Source organism: Mytilinidion resinicola (assembly GCF_010093595.1).
Source record: "Mytilinidion resinicola strain CBS 304.34 unplaced genomic scaffold BDZ99scaffold_29, whole genome shotgun sequence".
In the NCBI taxonomy this organism is placed as follows: Eukaryota; Fungi; Ascomycota; class Dothideomycetes; order Mytilinidiales; family Mytilinidiaceae; genus Mytilinidion; species Mytilinidion resinicola.
Window position 1 is genome coordinate 205,508 of NW_022985465.1, and position 25,138 is coordinate 230,645.

At 49.1% G+C, this 25,138-nt stretch overlaps 2 protein-coding genes across 2 annotated transcripts; both read right to left on the reverse strand.

The window, feature by feature from the left end:
• On the reverse strand, positions 1-22,365 carry BDZ99DRAFT_548162 (nonribosomal peptide synthase-like protein). The gene is made up of 10 exons (XM_033726913.1): positions 21,017-22,365; positions 18,033-20,960; positions 16,851-17,979; positions 14,244-16,769; positions 10,288-14,152; positions 9,353-10,226; positions 7,200-9,300; positions 6,876-7,130; positions 2,600-6,819; positions 1-2,551 (listed from the first exon to the last, which is right to left on the reverse strand). Exons 1-10 carry the CDS (start codon positions 22,352-22,354, stop codon positions 263-265), a joined length of 21,525 nt encoding a protein of 7,174 aa, XP_033569883.1. The 5' UTR covers positions 22,355-22,365; the 3' UTR covers positions 1-262.
• A 42-nt stretch (positions 22,366-22,407) lies between these two features.
• BDZ99DRAFT_548168 (acetyl-CoA synthetase-like protein) lies at positions 22,408-23,694 on the reverse strand (the record flags this gene model as incomplete). The annotated part of the gene is made up of 3 exons (XM_033726914.1): positions 22,408-22,711; positions 22,776-23,118; positions 23,180-23,694. Coding segments are annotated over 3 exons (1,162 nt in total), but the record flags the coding sequence as incomplete, so codon positions are not given.
• Between the last annotated feature and the right edge of the window lie 1,444 nt (positions 23,695-25,138).

Genomic DNA, 25,138 nt, shown 5'->3' on the forward strand with positions numbered 1-25,138 from the left:
AGGGAGTCAATTTGTACGTGATGTGAGGTTCAATTAAGCGCCAAGCTTGCCTTTAGCATACCAGTCTTTGAGCTGCTCACGTGGCAAGACAGGCTTGGAATGAATGCGCTGCGTAACGACAGCCTTTCAAATCCCGATTACCATCTCATATCTCCGCAGCACCTTCCAATCCGCAGAGGTTGGAGGCATACGACGATTCAGAACAAACCCAATCAAGCTGAGCTTTATTACTAAGAAAGCCAATGAAATGAAAAGAGAACTTTTACAACTCTGCCACACCATCCTTCACCCTCCTCCTCGCCACAATCTTCCTTGCTAGGCCTGCGGACTTCACAAGAACGGCATTCAACACCTTATTCCGCGGCTTCTCCTCGACCGCCTGCGGCTCTGTCTCACTCATAGCCTGCGTCCCCCATGGCGACGCAGTTTCGCTCTCCTTCTCCCTCGCCACCTGCGCCGCCATCAGTACCAGCTGCTCAACTAAGACCGGATGGTCGATCAGATCCTCGACCCTAAGACTGAAGCCTTCCTGGTCCAGCAGCGAGCAAACCTGAGCCAGGCCCATGATATCCCCACCGAGCTCGAAGAACGACGAATGCAATTCGAGAGGTACCGGACGGCCTCTATCATCTCGTAAGATTTCCTGCCAGGCGCCACGAAGCATGTTGGAGATTCCTGCTACTTCTTGCTGGCTTAGACCTTTGATCTCGAGGGGCGGGCATGTGGTGGGGAAGGCGCGTTCGATGACGGGTTTAATGGCGTCTTCGTCGATGACGCGTTGGGGAGAGATTCCGACTATCACCGATGGTAATTGCTGGCGCGGGTTTTCTGCAAAGCTAGCTATAGCCTCGCATAGTGTGTTGTGGACCTTCTCGGCAAAGGTAGGCGTGATGGTGCTGTTTGGAGCGAATGACAGGCTAATCTCTACTTTTTCTCCCACTAGAGGACTTGAGACGATGGTGAAGTCGGCAAAGTCTTCTTGAGTTCCAACTGCACCAACTTTATACTCAGTCGCACCCAGGTTCATAGTAACTTCCCGTGCTATGTTTTGGTGCTGCAGAACGCTGGAGAAATTTGTCCAGTCAGGCCAATTAGTGCAGTGCTTTGTGATCTCTCGGAAACCGAGGGACTCAAATGGCATATTGGCGACCTGCTGGTCCTGAATATAGCGAAGAAGATCGAGTATCGTCCAGGCATTTTGGAACTTGACTCTTACAGGGACCATATTAAGGCAAGGACCAATGATGCTTTCGACTCCAGGAACCGTAGTGTTGCGGCCGCTGATCACTTGCCCGAAGACAACATCTTGCTGCGATGTAAGCCTAGCCAGGGTCGAGGACCACGCCGCTTTAATGACGGTGGCGGGCGTAATATTGTAGTGTGACAACGAAGCTACTCGGATGATCTGCTTCAAGGTAATCGTCACACCTACGGTCCGCCTATAGTTTGGCCCTTGTTCATGGGGTACGATCGCCGTCATGGTTGACTGATGCAGAAGGGTTTTCCAATAAGCGTAGTGCTGCCTCGTCACATTCTTGGTCGATTCGCGGACATAATTCGCAAAGCTAGGAGCCGATGGTATCGGTTGGCCATTGTACCCTGCTTGGAGAGCTCCTAATATTTGAGGCATACAGATTCCGTCATACTGAGCGTGTGAAAGGCGCATGAATATGCGGTGCTGATCGATCCCTTTCCGGGTTGCCACCACAAATTGCATAAATGTCTCGCCGGGTCGAGGTCCAGTCTCTCGGTCTTTTTCTTGAAGAGACATTGTGAATGCATCGAGGTCCAGTTCCGTTTCTAGTACGACGAAATCCGGCTGCAACTTCCGTAGCACGACTTGAAGAAACCTGTCGCGGTACGGAACAAATACAGTCCGCATGATATCGAAAGCTTGGACGAGGCGGAATGCGCTCTGCTTCAGTCTCTTCAAATCTAGTGGCCCTTGTCCAGTCAGGTAAAAGTGGTTAAGCATCCACTTAGACTCTAGTAAGGCCCCCGTGATTGCCAAAGCTTGGAAGTCTGTCACGGGTAAGACGTCCGAAATACCGCCCTTAAAGACCCGAACCTTTGATATGATGCTGTCTTGAATCGGAGAATCATTGACTTCGGCGCTTGTCGCTGACGGGTTCTTGATGAAAGAGATAGTCCGCCGTAGCTCTTCTTCGGTGTCCCGATGGGTGGGTCTGGGGGCCTTGGTGTCATGAGCTTTGGAGTAACGATGCTTCGAGAACCCGCTCCACGTATCTATTATATCCCCGGAACGAAGATCCTTTTGTTCGTGGGAGTCTCTTATCCTGATACGATGTGACAGCGTTCGGGAAATGTCTGCCCTTAGTTCCTTTGAAGATTCCGGGACGTCTTGCGGATTGTATCCTGAATATGCTTTTTGAGTCATCACTTCATCAATTACCTCTCCTGCAGCTCTAACAACTCGAGCCATATCAGCAAACGTTGGGTTCTTAAACACATCGGCCACAGTCATTGAAAGACCCTCCTCTCGGGCGGCTCCGACTAGCCTCATTGCAACGATGCTGTCTCCTCCAAGTTGCTCCAAGGACGTCAGTATTTGCTAGTGCATATAAGGGTTGAAACTTACGAAAAAGCTGTCTTCTTTATCAATAGAGCCTTCAACCGTTTCCAAAAGCTCACTCCATAGCTGAAGTAATTTCTTCTCAACAAAGTCAGCAGGGACCGACTTGACCGCTTCGGTCGCCATTACACCAGCAGCGGCTACCATGTCCGCAGCGATAGAGATTCGATTCTCCGTCACACTCATTTTGCGATTACCACTCTCAAAGCCGCTTATGAGCTCCTTCATTTGCCCGACCTGAGAAGCACTTTGGCTGATCGAATCCACCATTTCTTTCGCTGAATCATGGTATGGTTCCAGGCTGCGCTGGGCGATAATTTGGTCGATTATTTCTGGTACTATTTCGTTGACTATGGAGCGTACTAGAGTACTCCAGTCCTGGGACTGCGGCTGGTATGGTAGTTCGCGTAGGTCAGTTGATGGCGGAGAGGGCAACACCGCCTGACCTTCTTGATTCTCCGTTGATGGCCGAGTAAAGTTCCTAGCTGGCTGGCTGACTTTGGTGATGGGAGTATTTGGATCATCAATGAAGCTGTTCATCAGGCTCGCCATCGTTGAAGAAAGTTTATTAGCCTGCTCGTCAGAAAGCGTGTCGGTCCAGTATCGAAATAAAACGCCCTCATCATTTCGGCCTGTCTCGACGTTTACCGTGACAGCATACTCACTTGGGTCGTAGCCACCGGTTTGTTCGAACTCGATACTGAAATGATCAACGCTCCCGGAGCCTGAATGATTTTGAATTGAGACTGCAGTATTGAAGAGCGTCTTCCCCTCCAGCCCGAGATCGTGCTGAATTTGTGCTAGAGAGTTGTGCTGATGTGACAAACTCGCGATGAAGTCATTCTGGACATTCTTGAAGACTTCTACGGGTGTGGAAGACTCGCGGAATTTGTGACGGAAGATCAGCATGTTTAGGAAAGCTCCCACGGCATCTTGAATTCCATCTATCGGAATGTCTCTCCCTGACGCCAGGTAGCCGTAGCAAACGTCCATGGATCCTGTGAAAAGTCGTAAAGTCCAGGCCCAGGCAGATAGCATGACATTCGATAGTGTTACTGAGTTTTTCTCGCAGAGGGTTTGCATCTCCGAGTATCGATCGAAGTCCATGAGAGTAGTTCGCTGCTCCCGTGGACCTTCGGTTTGTTGTGAGAGTGGGAAGATGCATGGCTGTAATCCGTTGAGGTATGTGGTCCAATATTTCTCATCGGCACTGACAGAACGGCTGCGCAAATATTTAACGTAGTCGCTATATAGCGGACCTGAGTCTGCAGATAGTCGGCCGTCATAAGCTGCTGCAAGATCTCGTAAGATGATGTCCTGGGATCCTCCATCGATGACCGTATGGTTGATTTCCATTTTAAAGATGACCCTTCCGGAGCTTGTTTGGCAGATGGTGACTTGATGCGGTAGTGGCGGCTTCCTCTTTTTGTTCAGGTCGGCGAGACTGATAGAGCCTAGCCGTACCGAAACATCGGCATCATCGCAATGAAGAGTTATAGCACCGCAGTCAGTCTCTTTGAGAACAATCTGATCAAAGACCCCACCTCGGCAAACGCTGTCGACGAATACGGTCCGGAGGGCAGGATGGTAATTCACCAACTGTTGCCATGCCTTAGCAAGGCGCTTTATATCAACTTGCGAAGATCCGTTCTTCGCAGGTCTGACATCAGATATGGTGTGGAATAGATATGAACCCGAATTCTTCACCTGTGATAGTAGCATGCCCTCCTGGATTGGAACACACGGATAGATGTCTTCCACCTGGCCATATGATGTGACGCCGGCAATTGGGAACGTGGACTTGACTAGCTTTTCGAGTCTATCGTAGGACTTTAAAGGTAATAGCGGAAAATCTGATAGCGTGGGCTGAGGTGCTTTTAGGCCAGCGATGCTTCGGACGATCTCCTTAAGAGTTCGATGACACTCAGAAATCCAACGGCGGATTCCCTTTTGCTGTTTCATGTGGCGGTTATACATGAAAGTGACTCGTAATCCGTCAGACATAGCGGACGCTGAGATTTCGAAAAGAGCAAGCCTGCAAGTCTTCGGACCAACGTCGCTGATTGTTTTATTTTCTTCCTCAGCAAACGTCACGGGCCGAAAGAGGGAATCATCGTGTTCGAGCTGTTGCATCTTTCCAAGGTAGTTGAAAAGGATCTCCATCCGGTTGTACATGGAAGCGACCTTTCTCCCATCTTCCGTTAAGATACTACGTGCGAAATCGGGACGGCCCTTATCAACAATCGACCGGCGGTAATCTTTGCACTTCATCAAAGTCTCCAGGACATCGTCTTCATCTTGTCCGATTGATACTTGAATCGGCGTCAAGGTAGTAAACCATCCAATCGTCCGGGAAAGATCTAAATTGCTCGATTCCCAAGGCTCTCTTCCATGGCCTTCATTGTATATTGTTGGCAGACTCCTGGTCATGAAGACACGGGTAAAGGAATGCGTGATGGCAGCAAGGAGAATATCCACGACATCGGTCCTGAGCGCGTGGTGGTTGTTGAGTGCTAGATCTGACGCGTTCTTGTCGACCAAGAAGCTTTCGTACTCCACATCGGCATAGACGTTCGCTTTTACTTCCATTCCCCAGAATTTGAAATCCGCTGGTATGACTTCGAAAGGTAGAGATTTGGGTCCCTCAGGTATGGTCCGCTGTTTTACAGCTCGGTCAGCTTGCTTCGCACACCACGTTTGGAATGACAATGGCTTGTCCTCGACTGGCGTCGCAGTCAAAAGTTCCTCGAGATCGTTGAGTATCACTCGCCAACTCATGACATCGACGACCAGATGATGTGCAACGAGGGAAATGACGTGATCTTTGGCTGGGATGGAGAAAAGATCGACCGCGAAGACAGGCCCTCTTTCGATATCGAGACTGCGTTGACTTCTACCAATCCACGAAGAAATTTCGGCGGTGTCATTTAGGACGTGTGTTGTGCATCGAAAAAGGCCCTGACCATCATTCGATAAGATACGTTGACGCCATGATCCGTTCTGCTCCTTCTGGAACCGTGCTCGAAGCATTCCATGTCGATTTACAAGTACCTTTAACGCTCGGTCAAAGTCCTTTAGGTCAAAATGGCGTTCTATGCTCAGTGTAAAAGACTGGTTGAAGTGCGAGTCCACCAAACCGTTATGAATGTTCTGGAAATATAATGTCTGGATTGGAGACAAGTCAAATGGTTCGTCTGGTCTTTCAACATCGTTTGCGGACGATGAGCCGCCCAAAGCTCGAGCTCGTTCGGCAAGATCGAAGACTGATCTACTTCGTAGCACATCGTGTAATGTCAATCCAATGTTTTCTGTCCTAGCTCGTGCAAGTACTTGCATTCCTGTTAATGAATCGCCGCCGAGTGCAAGCCACGTCTGATTTGGCTTGATCTTTTCTACCGGAATATTGAGGACCCTGGACCAAATTGATGCGAGGACTTGGCTGGTAATAGTGGCTGATGGTGCATTACCGAGTTCATCATGCATCTCCATCTCTACGATGCGTTGATAGGTTTCGTCGGATAGCTCTTCAAGCCAAGCAGCTACTTGCTTTCTGTCAATCTTGCTTGACAAAAGCGTAGGTAGAGCATTCACGGCAACCCACACCGCGGGAACCATATACGCTGGGAGCTTGTCCAAGAGTTTTTCTCGTATCGCGGCTACTGCGGAGGTTTCTGAGCGCGACAAAAGCTCGTTCCAAGCTCGTCCGATAGTATTGCGATTCGCCGAGTCCTTGAGGGTTACGACGGCCACTAAGCGAGAAAGACATGGTCCAGTTTGAGGCAATGCTACTACCACGTCTCTGACCATGGAGTCCGCTTGGATGTTATGCTCAATCTCCCCAAGCTCCATCCGCTGCCCTGCTAGCTTGACCTGCTGGTCTTTCCGACCAACGTAGATGATTGAGCCATCAGACCCATAATGGACGAGATCGCCAGTTTTGTAAAATCTGGTCTGGCTCTCTCGGGCAGTTGAGAAGTCTTTGATCCACGCCGGATTCTTGAAAAAGGCCTCTCCAGTTCGCGTCTTGGCATTTAGATACTCTCGTGCAAGAAGCGGGCCTTCAATGCAAAGCTCGCCGATTGCGCCGACTGGGACAAGGAGATCATGATCTTCTGGGCTCACGATCCAAGACCTTCCAGCGTCGAGCATATGTCCGAGGTTGGATGGGTCTCGCTGCTGAGAGACAGATGGATTGGCGACACATATGATGGCAGCTTCGGTAGGACCTATTGCTTGCGTTAATTAATGCTCGAGTACACTTGAAACATGTATGTATACTGACCATACCCATTCATCAACTCTACCCCGTCTGCCCATTTTTCGATGGTCTCGGGCGTCATTGCATCACCGCCAACCACGAGAGTTTGCAGAGTAGGAACAGAAAATGGTCCGTCAATTGAATTGGCAATTGAAGGGGTAAGGAATGCCCACGACGCTTTGAGATTATTGATAGCTCCGGCTACATCTTTGGTCCTTTGGTCTTCCGAAGGCATGCAAATGGTGGCTCCACAGGTTAGAACAGCCAGAATTTCCATCACTGTTACGCAAATGTAAGCGGGACGTTCTTCTCAGCATCTGTCATTGCGAATCTTGGATTAGGTCTTACCTGATACATCAAAAACTAGGGACGCAAATTGGAATACCCGAGACTTCGACGTAATATGAAGGGCCTTTTGTAGAGCAGTCGAGCTACTACAGAAGGCTTGATGTGTGATGACTACCCTAGTGGGCGTACCTGTGCTCCCGCTCGTATAGGTGACATACGAGGTGTTGTGGGCTTTGGACCGGGTTGGGATCTTCGCGGTTACAACAGGGAGGGCCTGGAAAGAATGATCGTCGATTGGAATGACATTTCTGACCATGTCGTATCTGGTTTTGTACGCTCGTGAACATAGAAGAACTGTAGCGTTCACGTCTTCAATGATCTGCTGATGCCTGGAGATCGGGTGTTCGGGGCTGAGTGGGACATAAGCACCGCCTGCAAGCAGCACTCCCATAATAGCTACAACCGCCCACTTCGACTTGTCTACACACAATGGGACAAGTGTTTCTGGTCCAATTCCAAGCAGCTGAAGATACTGTGATAATTGAGTGGCCTTCTCGTAAAGCGTTTGGTATGTGAAATCTCCGTCCCACGCGCAGATAGCAACAGTATTGGGGTGAGCTCGCACCTCTTGCTCAAACAGAGCATCTGCTGTCTCAGAAACCACGTGAGGCTCGCTGCTGTTCCAGTCTTTGATTGTGTTGAGGTCGTAATTGCTCAAAATCTGGACTTCCGTCATGCTTTTGGAGGTGTTCAGATGCGATAAGGCCGACTCAAATTGATGTAGCAATCTGCGGACCTGCCATTCTGAAAGCAGATTGGCATCATAGTGGGCATCGATATCTACTCCAGAGCTCTCGAGATTACACTCAAGTACAAGTGGGTAGGTAAAGAAATTCGAGGACGGGCCATCCGATTGGGGCTTCCAAAAGTCCTCGTCCGGAGTAAATTCTCCAGCTTGTATGACAAGGAGATTTTGGAAGTCACATGCCGCCGCAGCATCAGTACTAAAACGCTTGATGGCGCCTATACCAACGTGCTGGTGCGGGATTGTGTCGGCTGTTTGTTGAACCAAACGGTTTAATAACTGCCGAACAGTGGACTGACGGTCGATATGGATCCGCATAGGAACGGTGGTGAGAGTTGGCCCACAGATTTCAGTGATGCCTGCGACGTTGATATCACGGCCTGATCGAGTTTCACCGAATATGACATCTTCAGAATTCGTGTATGCTGAGATGACTGTTGCCCAGGCCGCTCGGATGTAGGCTGAGACTGGTATATCATCGTCTTTTCTCCGCGAGTACTTAGCAACATGATTGACCGTTTGGCCATTTGGTATCTTCTTCGAGCCAGATGATTGAGGTTGTGGAAATTGAAGCGGAGTTGCTCCTCTAAGCCTCGTTGCCCAAAAGGTTTTAGACGCCTCCGGATCCGAATTCGCTAAGTAGTTGATGAAGCCAAAATAGGGAGTGTCCGGTATTGATGAAGATCCGCGCAAATATATCTCCTCTACCCGTTTGAGCATGAGCGGCATACTCCATCCGTCATATAGCGAGTGATGAATTGTCCAGACGAATTGTCGATTTGCAAGGATAGAATAATGAGTGAGGCGACCACCGTTCCGGGCAGGAAGCTGAGGAATTTCGCCGACTGTAGTCCGAGAGAAGTCGTCTTCGTGCCAAATGATACGATCTTCGCGAAGCACGACCTGAATGAATTCAGATGATTTGGTATGAATGATTCGGGTACGCAAGATGTCTAGGTCCTGTACTGTCGTTTCCCAAGCTTTTTTGAATTTTGGGATGTCGATATCCAGAGGAATATTGAAGGTAGTGCTGGCTACATAAGCGCCTGGTTGCTTGATAGACAGGGTAATGAATGCTTCCTGCAGCGGAGAGGCTGGGTAAGCATTTTGAATGGTCTCGGACTCGGTTCCGCATTGGTCTGCAAGCTCTTCGATAATGTCCAGATACTGATCTTTACCGAGCAAAGAAGATGGATTGGAGTCGAGATGCGAGCCGTCTTGGCTGATATCGCTGCATTCCTCAACCAACTCCGAGAATATTGGGTGCCGGAAAATATCAATCACCGATATCTCAATGCGTTCGGCTTGTGCTGCTTTGACCAACCTCATCGCAACCACGCTATCTCCACCAAGTGTCTAAGATGATTGTTAGACGGTGATTCTGAGGAATGCGTAGCAATGTACTCACAAAAAAGTTGTCATCCGGTCCAATGGAAGTATCAGTAATTGCTAAAACCTGAGCCCAAGCACGCTGCATTCGTCTCTCCTTCTCCGAATTCATGCTGCGCTTCTTCACAACATTAGCCAGACGGTAAGCCATTAACTCGTCGGTGGGTATATTCTGAACCGCATTGCGTAATCGATTCCGATCCAGTTTTCCAGAGCTCGTGAACGGCATTGATCTTACGGAGACGTATAGCGACGGAATCATATATAATGGGAGGACTGAGGCCAGGAAATTCTCCAGATTCTTTGCGCACGTAATTGTCTTCTTTGACAGCGGCATCAAAATGCTATCGTCGTCACTTGATTGAAACTCTTCCGGAGCACAAAAGAACACCGCGAGCGCTTTGGTGGCCGACGAACTTGCTGGAGCTACTAGTTCAACAGCTGATTGGAAGTCAGCAGGAAGCCCAGCTCGGATTTGATGCTCAATTTCTCCAATTTCAATGCGCTGGCCATTCAACTTGACCTGAGTATCCTTTCTACCAATAAAGGTGAAAGATCCATCGTTCCGAGACCGGACCAAGTCGCCAGTCTTATACATGCGTTCGCAGTGGGTACTTTCGACTCCTGCGAAAACTGTTGTCATCCAGGATGGTGTCACAAACGCTCTGGCAGATTTGATTTGGTCCCGTAAGTACCCTCTTGCCACAGTTGCGCCTTCAACTGTTAGCTCTCCAACTGCGCCAATAGGCATCAGCCTGTCATGATCTTGCGAGTCAACGACCCAGCAACGACCTCCCGTTGCTTGGCCAATGTTTGAGGAATCCTGATCGATGATGTTTCCCGATGCATCTGATTTTACGCTCGTGGTCGCAATGACTGATGTTTCGCTTGGCCTTGATATTTCTTTTATTAGCGACAATTTCGAACTTTCAGGCCAAAATAGAAAGTGCTTACCCATATGCGTTAATCAAGCACCGCCCGACGCCATCACTCCACTGCTCTATGAGTGTCCGATTCATTGCTTCTCCACCAGTGACCAGTGTTCTCAAGCATGGAACACTACTAGGCTTGATTGTGCTTGCGACAGATGGGGTGAGAAGCGCCCAATTGGCTCCCATGCGCTGAATTGCCGCAGAGATGTCGTTCATTCTCTCCTCATCGCTCGGCACGCACACGCATCCGCCGACCACTAGAGTACTAAGAATTTCCATGACACTTGCATCAAAGCTGTAGCTTGCAAATTGGAGGACGCGTGAAGCGCTGGAAAGATTCATCGCCTTCGTGTGCTCCGTTGCACTGGTGGAGAAGGCCGAGTGGGAAATCATTACTCCTTTGGGTGTGCCGGTCGTGCCAGATGTGAAAATGATGTAAGCAGTATCACTAGGACCAGAGCGCAGGATGGGGGAACTGGCTTGACCATGTTGAAGGCGTTTGATCGAGGTTCGGTCTACCACATGATACTTTCCAAGGTTTTTAGCTGTTTCTTGAAACTTTTGTGAGCATAGTAGGAATTTGGCATCAACGTCGGTGACAAGCTGTTGGAGTCTAGTCGTAGGAGCCCTGCTATCCAGAGGAACAAATGCGCCTCCGGCTTTGAGAACTGCAAGTATGGACACAATCGTCCACGAAGATTTTTCGAAAAGTATAGGGATATAGGACTCGGTGCTAACTCCGGAGCTGACGAGAGAGTTTGCGAGTGTGTCGGATAGTTTATCGAGTTCTTGATAAGTAAAGTTCGCATCCCATCCCACTACAGCTTGCTTCTGAGGATCTCGCATTGTCTGCTCCATGATAATTTCATGGACACACCGGTCGATGGTTTCTGGTAAATGCTTGTTCCATCTCAAGATCTTCGAGCGGCTATGATCACTAAAGCAATCAATACTGCCGATGGTGAGATTGATATCGTCACTTCGCACGATACTGCTGAAGATATGCTGATAGGTGTGGGCCATGTTTTCTGCGTGGTCACGTGATATTTTGTCTTTCCAGAAGCTGAGATCTAACGTGATTCCATCGTCCGAAGCGTCGGTGTTGACGGTGACTGCATATTCCCCTGGGTCCTCCGCCTCGAGAACTTCGAAAAACAAGCCTGTTTTGGTGGGACGCGGAGAGAAACTCCGCCGCTGAAATGTGAAGGCAGTGTTGAATGAAGCGGCGAGTCCAAGACTGTGGTTTACTTCAGCCAAGGAGCAATTCTGGTGAGCCATTGCTTTGACGAGATCGCCTTGTATCTGGCCCAGGGCTTGAGATACAGTAATTTCCGAACCGAGACTAAGTCGACATACGAGCATTTGGATGAAGCATCCAACAGCCTTCTCAACTCCTCGGACGGGGACGTCTCTCCCGGAAGACAGATACCCAAAGCAAACATCTTCCGAGCCGACATAACACCGCAGTACCATTGCCCAGACAAACTGCAAAAGGGTTGACATAGTAACGCTGTTGCGTTTGCAGTACACATTCACGTCGCGTGAGCCTTTCAAAGTGAGCTTTACAGAACCAACCTCCCTGACGCCAGAGTGCCCATCGGTCAAAGGCGGGACAATGCATGGCTCAAGGCCAGAGAGATGAGTCTTCCAGTAGTTGATATGGTCATCCTGCGGGCTTTCCAGAAGGTGTGAAATGTAGTCGCTATAATCTGGGCCTTGTTCGGAGGGCAACATTCCCCTGTAAGATTCAGAAAGCTCATGGAGTAGAATTGCGATCGAGGTGCCATCGCATATTGCATGGCTCATTTCCAGCTTGCAGAACACGCGATGAGCAGAAGATACGCATAACGAGAAGCGATGTGGTAACTCGAATGAGTCAGCATAGCTGATAGCCTCATACAGTTTTAGGGCTTCGAAAGCTTTCGCCCCCTCGCATTCGACCCAAGATATCCTTGCCGCGGGCCGCCTGAGAACGACTTGATCCATAGGCCCGCTCCCAGACAAACTAGGAATAAACAGTGTCCGCAAAGATGGATGTCTTTGGACGACATGCTCCCAAGCCAGCGCTACCTTTTTAGCATCCACAAGTCCACTCGGATGTAAGGATCCAATCTCAAAAATGGTGTGATAAGCATAAAGCTTGGGGTTCTTGAGCTGAGAAAGAAGCAGGCCTTGTTGCATGGCGGAGGTAGGGTAGATATCTTCTATCTGGTCGTAATTTGAGATTTGCGGCAACTTGGAATCTAGCGCCTTCGTACCGTTGTATATCAAAGGAAGAAGATTGAATCTTTCGAGAGGAGGCTCTGGCCTTTCCTGAAGCAGAACCTCGATCGCTTCCTGGAGAATCGCTTGGCACTTTGAGATCCATTGTCCCACCCTCTCTTGATGTCTGATCAACCGGTTCCAGCTGAATGAAAAGTCAATCTTGTTTTGCTTAACGGATGCTGTGACTTCAAAAGGAGCAAAGCGCGGCACATCCGCGCCGACATCGGAAGTCGTGATGCCATTCATTCGCCGGAATAAAGAATCTTTGCGATCTAGATTCTGCATTCGTCCAAGATAGTTGAAAATGATCTCTGGTTGATGACTGATATGACGCTGCTGACCTTCCTCAGTCAAGTGACGATATGCGAAGTACTCTCGTCCTCTTTGGGGTGTTTTCGATCTCAGCGACTTCACCCACTGAATGGTGCTCACAATATCCGACTCCTCTAACCCCACTGGCAAACTTACTGGTGTGAGAGTGGTGAACCAGCCACAAGTCCTCGATAGATTTTGATCGGAGTTCCATGGCTCGCGTCCGTGGCCCTCACTGAAGATGGCGGGTGTCGCTCGATCTGGGAATACTCTCCGAAACGACTCTAGCAGAGCAGCAATAAACACGTCCAATGGTTCTGTAGAAACAGCGTCATGGGCACCGAAAAGAAGCATAGAATCTCTTGCGCTTAGTTGAAACCCTTGAGAAACTACGTCACTATGAAGATCTTTCTGATTCGGCATTCCCCAGTACTCAAGGTTAGAAGTAGGGATGGCTGAGAGCGGGAAGGCCTTGACCGCGACATTGGTATGTGCTCGCTCATATTGGCCATTGCTCCATGCGGGGAACGAGAGACTTTGCGGCGAAATGAAGCCGGAGGTGAGTAGCGTCTCCAGGTCGCCGAGAATGATTCCCCAGCTTACCACGTCGACGACGAGATGGTGTATAACGAGAGATACGATCTGAGAATTACTACCAGAAATGTCGAAAGAATCGACTGCGAGCAAAGGGCCCGATTCAATACCGAGACAAAGCTGGCTGTCTGCAATCTTCTCCTGGACATGAATCCCTATAGCGCGTTCTGTACCCGCGAAGAGAGCATGATGTACAATTTGGAAGGAACCCGAGACCTGTGATGTGATGTGCTGGTGCCACAAGCCTTTTTTTGATTTCTGGAATCTGGCTCGTAGCATTGGATGAGTTTCTACTAGGGCTGTAATCGCCTTTTCCAGATCTTGAGATTCAATCTTTCTGTCGGAGCGTAGCACCACGCTCTGGTTGAAGTGCTTATAGTTCTCTCCGACCGTTTCTAAGAAGAGTCTTTGTATGGGAGATAGCGGAAAGGGACGATCCAAGTCTTCCTCCAAGGCAGGTTTTTGCTCCGCCGGAGCTAAGCGGACTTTGGAGGCCAGCTCGGACAATGAGCGGCTCTGAATGATGTCTTGAACGGAGGCGATTAATCCCTCAAGCTTACAACGAGCTGAAAATTGCATTGCGGAAATGCTATCGCCGCCAAGATTCAAGAATGATTGATGATAGATTCCGATGTCGTAAGATGGTATGTTCAAGATATGGCCGGCAATAGCTTGTAGCTTCTGCTCGACCTCAGAGGCTGGATTTGAAGCGTCATCTGCGCGGGGGGGGGGGGTGGTCCGTTAGTGACAATTGGACTTCAGTTGGAGGGAGAATGGGAAGAGATAATAGCTTACTGGTGAACGTACCCTCCTGGCCCGCCGCGGATATCTGATGATACTCATCCTCACCGAGGCCTTCGATATATTTGATGACCGTTTTCCGGTCCATCTTTGCCGAAGCAAGTAGAGGAAAATTTACAATAGCCACCCATACGGAAGGTATCATGTAAGTTGGTACCCGCTCAGCGAGTCGGTCTCGAATCGATTTGACATGAAATGACGAGTTTCTAGCCGGTATGATACTCACCGGTTTGGTGTCGGGCTCTGCGGAAGTTTTTGAGACTACTAGATCCTTGATAGTGAGGATCCCGACAAGACGTTTCCCACAGAGACCAAAAGAAGGTACAACCGCCATGCAGTCTCGAACCGATGGGTCGGCGTTCAGGTGGCTCTCCACTTCTGTGAGTTCTAGTCTCTGTCCACGAACCTTGCTCTGAAGGTCTTTACGACCATGAAAGATCATGCTGCCATCGTGACTGTAGCTCACCAAATCTCCCGTCTTGTAGAATCTTCTTTCGAGCGGGTTCCCTGGTGCAGTGTGTCCCTTGGCCCAAGAGAGGTTCATAACAAAAACTTCCTGCGTTTTTTGAGAATTGTTAAGATATCCCCAAGCAAGTGATGGTCCTTCAATGACAAGCTCGCCAACAGCACCCACAGGAAGGAGAACATTGGGGTTGCCCTTCGCAACAATCCAGCTATGACACCCAACAGCATATCCGATATTTGATGGATTCGAGTTGGGCCTCATGGATTGATTGATGGTTGCAACAACTGAACTTTCGGTTGGTCCGTAACCGTTGACCAGCTTGACCGCTTCAGCCCAGGTTGTTAAATCTTGCGATGACATTGCCTCGCCCCCAAGCGCCAGAGTTTTCAGATTAGGCACCTCCTTAGGATGAATCGTTCGGATGACCGTCGGCGTGAGAATTGCCCAGTTGACTGCGAGGTCGTTGATGGTGCGGGCTAAGTCGTTCGTCCTGTCCTGTTCCGTGGGTACACAGACGCAACCTCCGCACATTAGTGTTGTGAAAATCTCGATTAGGCAGGCATCGAATACGAATGAGGCGAACTGTAAAACTCGCGACTGCGAAGATATTCCGAATTTGGGTCCGGATTCGGTCGCGGTCAGGACAAAGCTTGAGTGATGGATAACAGTCCCTTTGGGTCGTCCTGTGGAACCGGAAGTGTATATGGCATACGCCGGGGTGTCGCTCTGTACGTAAGGTAGCGTATATAGGCGTCCTGATTGTTGCTCAATGGTACGGGTGTCTATCAATAATGCTTTCACGGGAATTGATTCGCAGATCTGAGAAAGCTGGGGTGAACAAAGGACCAATTTGGCATTCACGTCCCCAACTATCTCTCGTAGTCGGCGTATTGGGGACGTTGGATCCAGCCCAACAAACGCAGCGCCTGCTTTCAATATTCCAAGCATGGAAACAATGGCACATCCGGATTTCTCAAAGCAGAATGGGACATAGCACCCTGGGGTGATTCCCTCTGCGACCAGACGTGACGCTAGCCTGGTAGACTTTTCATCGAGCTCGCGGTAAGTAATCTTGAGATCAAAAGCATCGACAGCCATATCGGTTGGTCGGATAAGGACTTGCTGGAAAACGGCACTATGGATACACTTATCGGTGGCTACCAGCGGCCTAGAGTTCCATTTTGTGAGGGTCAATTGATCCTCCGGATTCAGCACTACCAAATCTTGAATCGCGGTATCATGATTTCGCGGCGAATTCAGACATTGAAGCAGGAAGTCAAATTCTTGCAACACGTTGCGAGTAAGCCATGTCGCAATGACTTCTTGATCGTAGTGGCACTCCACATTGACTTCGTTTGCTTTCATCGTGCACGACATGATGAGGGGGTAGGAAAAGAAGTTCGTTCCAACGGCACCAGTGCTTTCGAGATTCCACAGGCCATGCCCTGAATCCTCTGCTGTATTTTCGGAGTTTATCGCAAGGAGATTTTGGAAGTCGCAAGCCTGTGCGTTCTCCGAGTTGGTTCTTTTAATATGCTGTAGACCTGCGAATTGATAGGGCAGACTATCCACAGAATTTTGCTGGATCTCTCGCAGAAACTCTAAAACCTTCATTTTCCGATTCAAGACTACACGGCGTGGCAAAGTAGTAATCGTAGGCCCAAGAATATCTTCAATGCCAGGCACGGGCGCTTCTCGACCATTGTTGGTTTCTCCAAAGATCACGTCATCCTCGCCGGTAAATGCTGAGATGACCAGAGTCCAGGCAGCTCGAATGATACAGGCCATAGTGATCTCAGAGCCTGGTACGCGACAGATCTGCACGCTGTGAGAGAGGAATCCGGAGGCTCGAACTTGGTGTGTATAGCTTGGAAGCTGAGGGAATTGGGGCGTAGAGGGATTTACGAGCTGCGATGTCCAGTAGCGATCAGACTCCTCCTGGTTGGACTGCGTGAGGTAATTGATAAACCTTGCGTATGGAACAGCAATCTTCGATTCTGCATTAGCGCCCCGGTAGCGAAGTTCAACTTTTCTAAACAGGAGAGCCAGGCTCCAGCCATCTACGACTTGATAGTTAGTAAAGTTTTCTTTGCTGATGCGAACTCGGATATGATGACAATGATCAACAACAAATGGATGCAACATACCGTAAACCGCATGATGAGCAGTCCAGACGAAGTGGGGACTCATGCTGCCCTCTCCCACGATCGCGTAGCTGGTTAGCTTTCCCCCATTCACGGCTGGAAGGTGTCTATCCGATTCTTTGATATCCTGGAGATCCAGCATGCTTCCCCACTCGATTCCTTCGTCGCGAATGACAACCTGGAGAAAGCCATAGGCTTCTGTGAATAATATTCGCGTCCGAAGTATAGCCTCCTCACGGACAACTGCATCCCAAGCTTTCCTGAAGCCGCTAATATCAATATCCTTGGGAAGGTTATAGACAGTCTCTGCAACGTATGCTCCTGGTTCTTTCAGTGAGAGTGCGATCAACCCTTCCTGAAGCTTAGAGCAAGGGTAAACATCTTCAATTCGATCCGAGGATAGGCCACATTCCGTGGACACCATTTCCAAGATAGCTGCAACCGGATATCTGTCCCGAACCAGACTGAAAGGTTCCATTGGGGCTTCGAGCTGCAACTCCATGGTGTTCGCGGTGTCTTGACCGGCGTCAAGCGCCATGTCCGATAGCCTTGGGCTTCTGAATATGCTACCGACAGTAAGCGAGAGACCTTCTTTGCGGGAAGCCACCACCAGGCGCATTGCGCAAACAGAGTCACCGCCCAAGGAGAAGAAGGAATCGTCCGCGCCAACAGAGTTGGCATCCAGTTTGAGAACCGCCTCCCAAAGCTGGGCTAGGCATATTTCTCTCGGCGTAGATGGTCTTTTCGCACTTCTTCCCGAGAGAGTGTATCGAACTCGATCTTCATTCGGGATCGTGTGGGCGAGATTTCTCAAAACTTTACGATCTAGCTTTCCGGACGATGTGAAAGGCATTGAGTTCACCGGAATGTAAAGTTTTGGCAAAAAAGATGCCGGAAGCGCATTTGCCAATATAGTCTGAAGACATTTCACCGTTTGAAGATAAGAGTCCGTCATTGTAGATATCTCGGTCTCGTCGAGTTGGGATGCTGTCGTAGGAAGACAGATGAACGCCGCGAGCGTAGATGTTTGGTCGCCGACTGTGATGAGTTCGACAGCAGACTGAGCTTCTGTAGGCAAGCTAAGCTTCAAGTGATGCTCCACCTCCCCTAACTCAATGCGTTGCCCATTGACCTGTGCAGGAAGTAAGTCATAAGTAATGGTAAGATTGGATGCAAGGAAAGTACCTTCACTTGATTATCTTTTCTCCCCAAATACATCATTTCCCCATTTGAATTATAGCGAACGAGATCTCCAGTTTTGTAGAATCGCCTTTTCTGTCCCGTCTCTTTTGCCCAGCCAAGATTTTGAATGAAAGCTTTGGAAGTTTTCTCAGGGTCGTTCAGATATCCACGACTCAGAATTGGTCCCTCAATCAGTAGTTCGCCTTGGCAGCCAATCGGCATAAGGTGGTTCGGATTGTCTGGATGAACTATCCATGAAACGCTGGCAATAGCTCTCCCAATATTGGTGGGGTCGCCGCCGTCCTGGAAGTCCTTCCACGCAGAATTGATGCTTGCCTCAGAGGGCCCATATTGGCCGTGAACGTGGACAAAAGGCACCCATCTATCCACAACGGATTTCGTGAGAGCTTCTCCTCCTAGAGCCAATCCTTTGATTGAAGGAACCTCCGCAGGCTCTAGCAAGCTAGCGACGGTGGGCGTGAGATCCATAAAATTAGCGTTGAGTTCACGAATAGCCCCAGGCAGATCGTTCATGCGCTGCTCTTCGGATGGAATGCAAACACATCCTCCTCTCTGTATGGTAGTAAACATTTCCTCCAGAGAGTTGTCAAACGTGTACGAAGCGAACTGTAGGAATCTCGTTCCAGGTCCGATACCGAGATTCGTTCCATGCGCATTGCAGCTAGTTGTCATGGAATCGTGCTGGAGCACTACTCCCTTCGGTCTTCCCGTGCTCCCAGAGGTGAAGATCACGAATGCCGGATTATAGGGCTGAACGGTAGTACAAGCTCGGCCTTCAACCATTGGTAACTGGTCGAGAAGCCCCGAAGAGACGGCTAATACTGTAGGGACAACATCTTCGAAGGTCGTTGCTCGGTGTGGTGAGGCTAACACAATACCTGAGCCAGTATCTGCGATACGAGATTCCAGGGCTGCCTTCGGGTGACTGGCGTCAAGTGGCACAGCTGCACCACCTGCTTTGAGGACGCCCAACATGGCAATCACTGCGTAAGAGCTTTTATCGAAGCAAGTGGGAACGAACATCTCAGGACCAACGCCGAGCTCAACAAGGCTGTGAGCGAGACGCTCGGAGATAGAGTCCAGTTCCGCGTAAGTAAAATTTCCATCAAATGCACAAATGGCCGGTGCATTTGGTTGCTTTGTTACTTGTTCGAGGAATTTTGTATGAACGCATTCGTTGAGAGTTTCAGGCATGATATTCCATCGTGATATTTGCTCGAGGTTATGATGGCTAAGAAGGTCAAGATCGTCGATCTGCTTGTCTGGCTCGTCCAAGATAGTATGTAATACCCGCGACAAGGTACTGGCAACATTTTCGGCTTGTGTTTCGCTGAGATGGTCTGTCCAAAAGTCGAGGTCAATGCTGGCGACATCCTCATGTACCTCAATATTAAGCGACACAGGGTACTCCGTAGGGTCGTAGATAGGAGCTAACTCATTGAATGAGATGTCGGAAGCAAGGTGGTGTTCATTGCGGGATGGAAGTCGTCGATAAGAGATTGCTGTGTTGAACAGGGCTGTCCCAGACAGGTTTAGCGCATGTTGTATATCCGCTAGGGGCGTGTAGCGGTGCGGTAGGCTCTTGATGTAGTCTTCTTGCAGACTTCGTAGAATATCTAGCACAGAGGACGATCCATGAATCTTGACTCGGCAGACAAGGGAGTTTATTAGCAGTCCAACCATTTCATTCACGCCTTGAATACCTTGCGCGACTCGCCCAGAGGTCAGATAGCCAAAACAGACGTCACCAGATCCGACATAGCAGCCCAGAGTCAAAGCCCAAGCGGCGTGAAAGATGTTCGACATCGTTATAGAGTTCTCGTGGCAGAATTGGTTGAAGGCCGGAATATTGATGTCCTGAAGGTCCAAACGTATTGTCCGGAGCCGTTTTTCTTCTCTCAAGCCGTCGTTTAGAACTGGAAAGGTGCAAACCTCCACCCCATGAAGGTACGCATTCCAATAATCTATGCCAAGGTTCTGTGATTGAAGGTACTCGATGTATTCGCTGTAGAGAGGGCCTTTCGGGAGAGGCTGTTGATAGGCTTTTGCAAGATCTCTGAAGATGATATCCATCGAATCTCCGTCCATCAAAGCGTGGCTGATTTCCAAGGAACACACGATCTTTTTGTCCATTATATTGCAAATAGTAAATCGATGAGCCGGGCTCTGCTTGTCCTCGTATGAGATCGATCTCTGCGCTAGGAGAATAGACAGTGCCTCCTCTTCATCTTTACAACTCAGGTGTGCTACTGCTGGACTTGCATGTTTCAAGACCACCTGGTAGTACAGTCCGCCTATGGTCTCAGTGTTTTCCAAAAATATGGTTCTTAGTGACGGGTGTCTTTGTACGCATCTGTTCCAAGCTGCGGCCAATTTTTCTGAGGTCACTGTGGTGTTATAGCCCTGGGGAACCACTTCGTAGATGGCTGCCGCTGCGTAATATCCTGCATGTTTTCCCTGGCTGAGAAGAAGACCCTCTTGGATGCTCGAGCAAGGGTAGATGTTTTCAACGTCCGACGGTGCTACTCGAATTTGTGACAGATTCTCCAGCATACTTTGGAATATGCCGCCATTCAACGTCCAAGGAAGCAGTGGAAAGTCGCCCAAGGATAGTGCGGGTGATAAAGCTCTGAGTCTTTGGACCGCCGTACCAATCATCTCTTCGCAGGCCGTTATCCAGCGTTGAATCAATTGTTGGTGTTGCATATGGCGGTTGTAGCTAAATGAAAAGCGAAGTTTTCCTTTGGAGACCACCGTTGAGATCTCGAAGAGTCCGAAACGAGGCGTTTCAAATCCTACGTCAGCAGCTCCACCGGCAGCACGAGACTCACCTGCCATAGTTTCCAGAGGTTGAAGTAAGGAATCGGCGCGTTCTAGTTGCTGATATTGGCCGAGGTAGTTGAAAGAAACCTGTTCGAATGAAAAGTAATCAGCGGCTTGCTTTCACAGGCGCTCATGTGTCTTACCTCCCAAGGCCAGTGACTCTGAAAAGCACTCCCACCTTCATTTGTAAGGCATCGCTTGGCAAAGTAAGGACGACCATTTGAAGGAACCTTTCGGCGGTAGTCCTTGACGAATCTGATTGCCTCGACAATATCCGCTAGAGCGGAGCTTGGAGCCACGACAGGGTAAACTGTCGTAAACCAACCGATCACCCTTGATATATCAAGAGCATTGTCCCAAGTCTCGCGACCGTGATGCTCGTTATATATCGGAGGAACATCTCGGTCGTCGAAAGTATGTTGCCAAGAGTTAAAGAGGATACCAAGTAGGACATCAATTGGCTCAGTGTTGAGAGCTGTGTGACAATCTGACAGGAACGCAGAAGTAAGATCTTTGCTGATCTCGAAGCCTCGATTCGTGGCGTTGCCATATGTGTTGTCCTGTTCATTGATACCCCAGTAACCAAAGTCGCAAGCTGAGACATTGGCAGGCGGGATAAGTTTGCTTGGTTCAAGCTGCTGTGAATGGCTTGCTTGAAGACGACACCAAGACTGAAAAGAGATTGGTTTTGGTAGCAGCTCTGTCTTTGGGTCTGCCAATAGTTCTTCAAATTCTTCCAGTATGACTCTCCAAGATACCAGGTCTATGACGAGATGGTGACCTACGAGGAATATAAGTTGTTCTTTGGGAAGATCGAACAGTTCCACGGCGAAAAGTGGCCCACGAACAGGATCAAGGGACGTTTGAGCATCCGCAATGACCTCCATAGTTTGGTCACTAGTTTTCATAGTGTGTTGACGGAAGCTGAATGAGCTGGTAACCTCGTTCGTTACGCGCTGGTGCCAGCACCCAGCTTCACATTCGAATCTTGCTCTCAACATAGAATGGCGAGAAACGAGGGTTCTGACAGCGCCGTGTATCGTGGCTTTGGAGAGTTTTCGAGCGACCCGCAAAAAGAACGATTGGTTGAAGTGACCAGTCCCTTGATTTGGCAGTTCGAAGTACAACAATTGAATAGGCGAAAGATCAAAAGGTTTCTCGATCTCCTCTTCGTCCACGCAATACGGCGAATGCACTTCCTTGACACGTTGAGCCAACTCGACGATGCTCTTACTAAGAAGTATATCTTGAACGCTTAAGCCGATGCCTTTCCTTCTTGCTTGTGCCGCGACTTGCATGGAAGAAATCGAATCTCCTCCTAACTTCAAGAATGAGTGATTGAGCCCTACTTGTTCGTGCGAAAGATTTAGGACATGGCTCCAGATGGATTTCAAGGCGTTCTCAAGTGCGGATGCAGACCGAACAGGCCCATCGTCAATTACGACGCTTGGTCCAATCAGACGGAATGTCTGCTCATCCATGTCTTCGACAAACTGCATGACTCGCTTCCTATCGATCTTTTGAGATGGGAGAAGTGGAATTGCCTCTACAGCAAACCATGTTGATGGCACCATATAAGGCGGTAACTTTCTCGTCAATTTTTCTCGGATAGCCTTGATTTGAGAGTCTGCGCGAGGCTTTAAAGAACCACATATGATTCTCAGTTCACTGCCCGGGTTCTCTTCATCAGCAGCCGCGTCTGCCAGCGAGAACACAGACACGAGTCTCCCTCTACAAGGACCTGACTTAGGATGAAGAATCAAGCCATGCTTGACACACGCCTCGGCGTTGAGGTGAACTTCAATCTCCGCAAGTTCTACACGCTGCCCATGATGTTTCTGTTTCATTTTGCGTTAGTTAGCCTACGACGAAAGATGGATGTGACTTCAAGGGACAGCTTACGACCTGAGTATCCTTTCGTCCAACAAAGTTAAAACTTCCGTCGGCATTTTGTAGGACGAGATCTCCGGTGAGGTATCCACGGAAGTTTCTATCGTCAGCCCAGGTAGGATTTCGAATAAAGGATTGCGCTGTCTTCTCCGGGTCGTTCAAGTAGCCTCTGGCAATTGTGGGCCCTTCCACAAGTAGTTCTCCGATACAGCCGATAGGTACGAGCTTGTTGTAGTCACTCGGATCGACGACCCAAGTATGAATACCTAATGGAAACCCAATGTTCTTCGGATCCGTCTGAAGCGTTACTTTTGGATTGGCAACCGCTGCGACGGAACATTCACTTGGACCGTAACTGTGTCATATTTGTTGTCAGTAATCTACCAAATGCTTTTCTTGCTTCGGGTTCCACCTACGCGTTGACGAGATTGATTACGGACCAAGCCTCTACATTCGATTTTGACATAGCTTCGCCAACCAAAGCAATGGTCTTTAAGCTTGGAACAGCTGATGGATGGAGGAAGCGGACGAAAGTTGGTGTCAAACAAGTCCAGGTGACATCCATCTCGTTTATGGCTTTTGCAACATCGTTCAAGCGCGTCTCTTCGTCTGGAATACAAACGGTGCCTCCGAGAATCAGAACAGAAAGCGTCTCCACCATTGATGCGTCGAAAGAATGCGAGGCAAATTGAAGCACCCTCAAAGGTGTGGTAGAGTTCATAAGCATGCCGGGCGCATGAGCCAGAACACCAGAGCAGTACTGGCCGTGTTCAATTAAAGTAAGTTTCGGGTTTCCCGACGTTCCCGACGTCGGAGTGATATAAGCTGCGTTCTGATGTGTTGCGGCAACTCCGAGCTCAAAAACTGCGTCTTGAGAAAGCCCGTTGATGAATGATTCGTCAATCTGAAGTGCAAGGTCGATGATACCCATGAAGCTGTCAGAAACCTCCGGAGAGCACAGTAGGATCTTAGCATGGACTGATTCTATAAGGTGCATTTTGCGCTCGTACGGGTAATTTGGTTCGAGTGGTATGACTACGGTATTGTGACAATCATGTTAGTATGTTTGTACATCCTCTGAAGACACTGAGACATGGCTTCACTTACATGCACCGCCGGATTTCAGAACTGCTAACATCGCGACAATATTCCACTTGGATTTCTGGAAACAAAGTGGAACGAATACTTCTGGTCCAACACCTAGTGCGTGCAGGCGAAAACCTAATTTGGAAGCAAGCTCATCAAGTTCCAAATAGGTTAAGGTTCCATCCCACGCACATACGGCTTCATGGTTGGGAAATCTGAGCGCTATGTCGTGAATCATACCGTGAACTGTTTTCTCCGTAGGGACCAAGGCTGAACTGTTCCATTGCTGAATCTGGGCTTTGTTCCGCTTTCCCAAGAATTCTACATCTTTGATGGGCAGGTCCGGACATTCCAATACATAAGTAAGGATTTGGTCGATCGTGTCTGCGATGTTCTTGATTTGGCTCGTTGGAATCGATGGACGGTATTCCAGGAAAATGCCCATGCCATCTCCAAAAATCTTGACGATGAGGCGCATGACGTTCTAGAACCAGTTAGATTAAATATACGTATAATAAGAACGTCGTTGGAGCAAACCTTTTCAGGCATTGTAATGCCCTGAGAAATTGGCTCTTGCATGGACTGATGGCGAATCAAAATGGACGTGCTGCGATCTTCTGTACCGGTGGAAGACGGAAGTCTCAAGATCGAATGAAGTAACGTGGATATAGTAGACGGCTCCCGAATGCTCAGCTCCGAGAACGACGTCTTTCCACGCGTGTATGGCACGCCAACCTCTTCGATTCCGAATGCTATTTCTTGCTTGCCGGTATAACAAAACACCATGAGCGCCCATGCTGTTTGTATCACACTGGACAACGCTTCATGGTCTTCAGAGAGGGCTTGAAGTGCCGCCGAATCCCTTAATTCAATCTTCATTGACCTCGATCCACTGTCAAGGCGCATGTCACGCAGAAAGCCACCAAATCCAGACTCCTTGGCGTCCATGGCCATCCTGACTGTCGATCTGCTGACTGAATCTGGTCGATTTTCTGAAGCGAAGACGAGGGAAGCAACGGAAGATTTCCAAGCAAAGCAAGATGGGTTTTACCTTGCCTGGCTAACGAGAAGGAGGGCCAAAAGAGTAGCTTGAAGAGTAATTGCTGCAATCCAGCTGTGTGAAGATGGTAGTAATCAACACGAGAAAGTAGATCGATGGCTCGCACGACTACAAGAAACGATTTCACAACAATATACCAACAAAGCAATTGGGATTGGGAAATATTACTGCTGGCTTTTTTGCTATGGCCGTCCCCTCTGTAGCCCCTGACTTCTAGCCCCTGACTTCT

Bases quoted from the DNA above. Each gene is read 5' to 3' on its own strand.
- BDZ99DRAFT_548162 (XM_033726913.1), bottom strand. From the start codon at position 22,354: ATGGATGAGCAGACATTCCGTCTGATTGGACCAAGCGTCGTAATTGAC. The intron at 17,980-18,032 runs GTACTTTCCTTG...CTTCCTGCACAG, and splicing joins GAAAAGATAATCAAGTGAAG to GTCAATGGGCAACGCATTGA. The intron at 2,552-2,599 runs GTAAGTTTCAAC...ACGTCCTTGGAG, and splicing joins ATAAAGAAGACAGCTTTTTC to CAACTTGGAGGAGACAGCAT.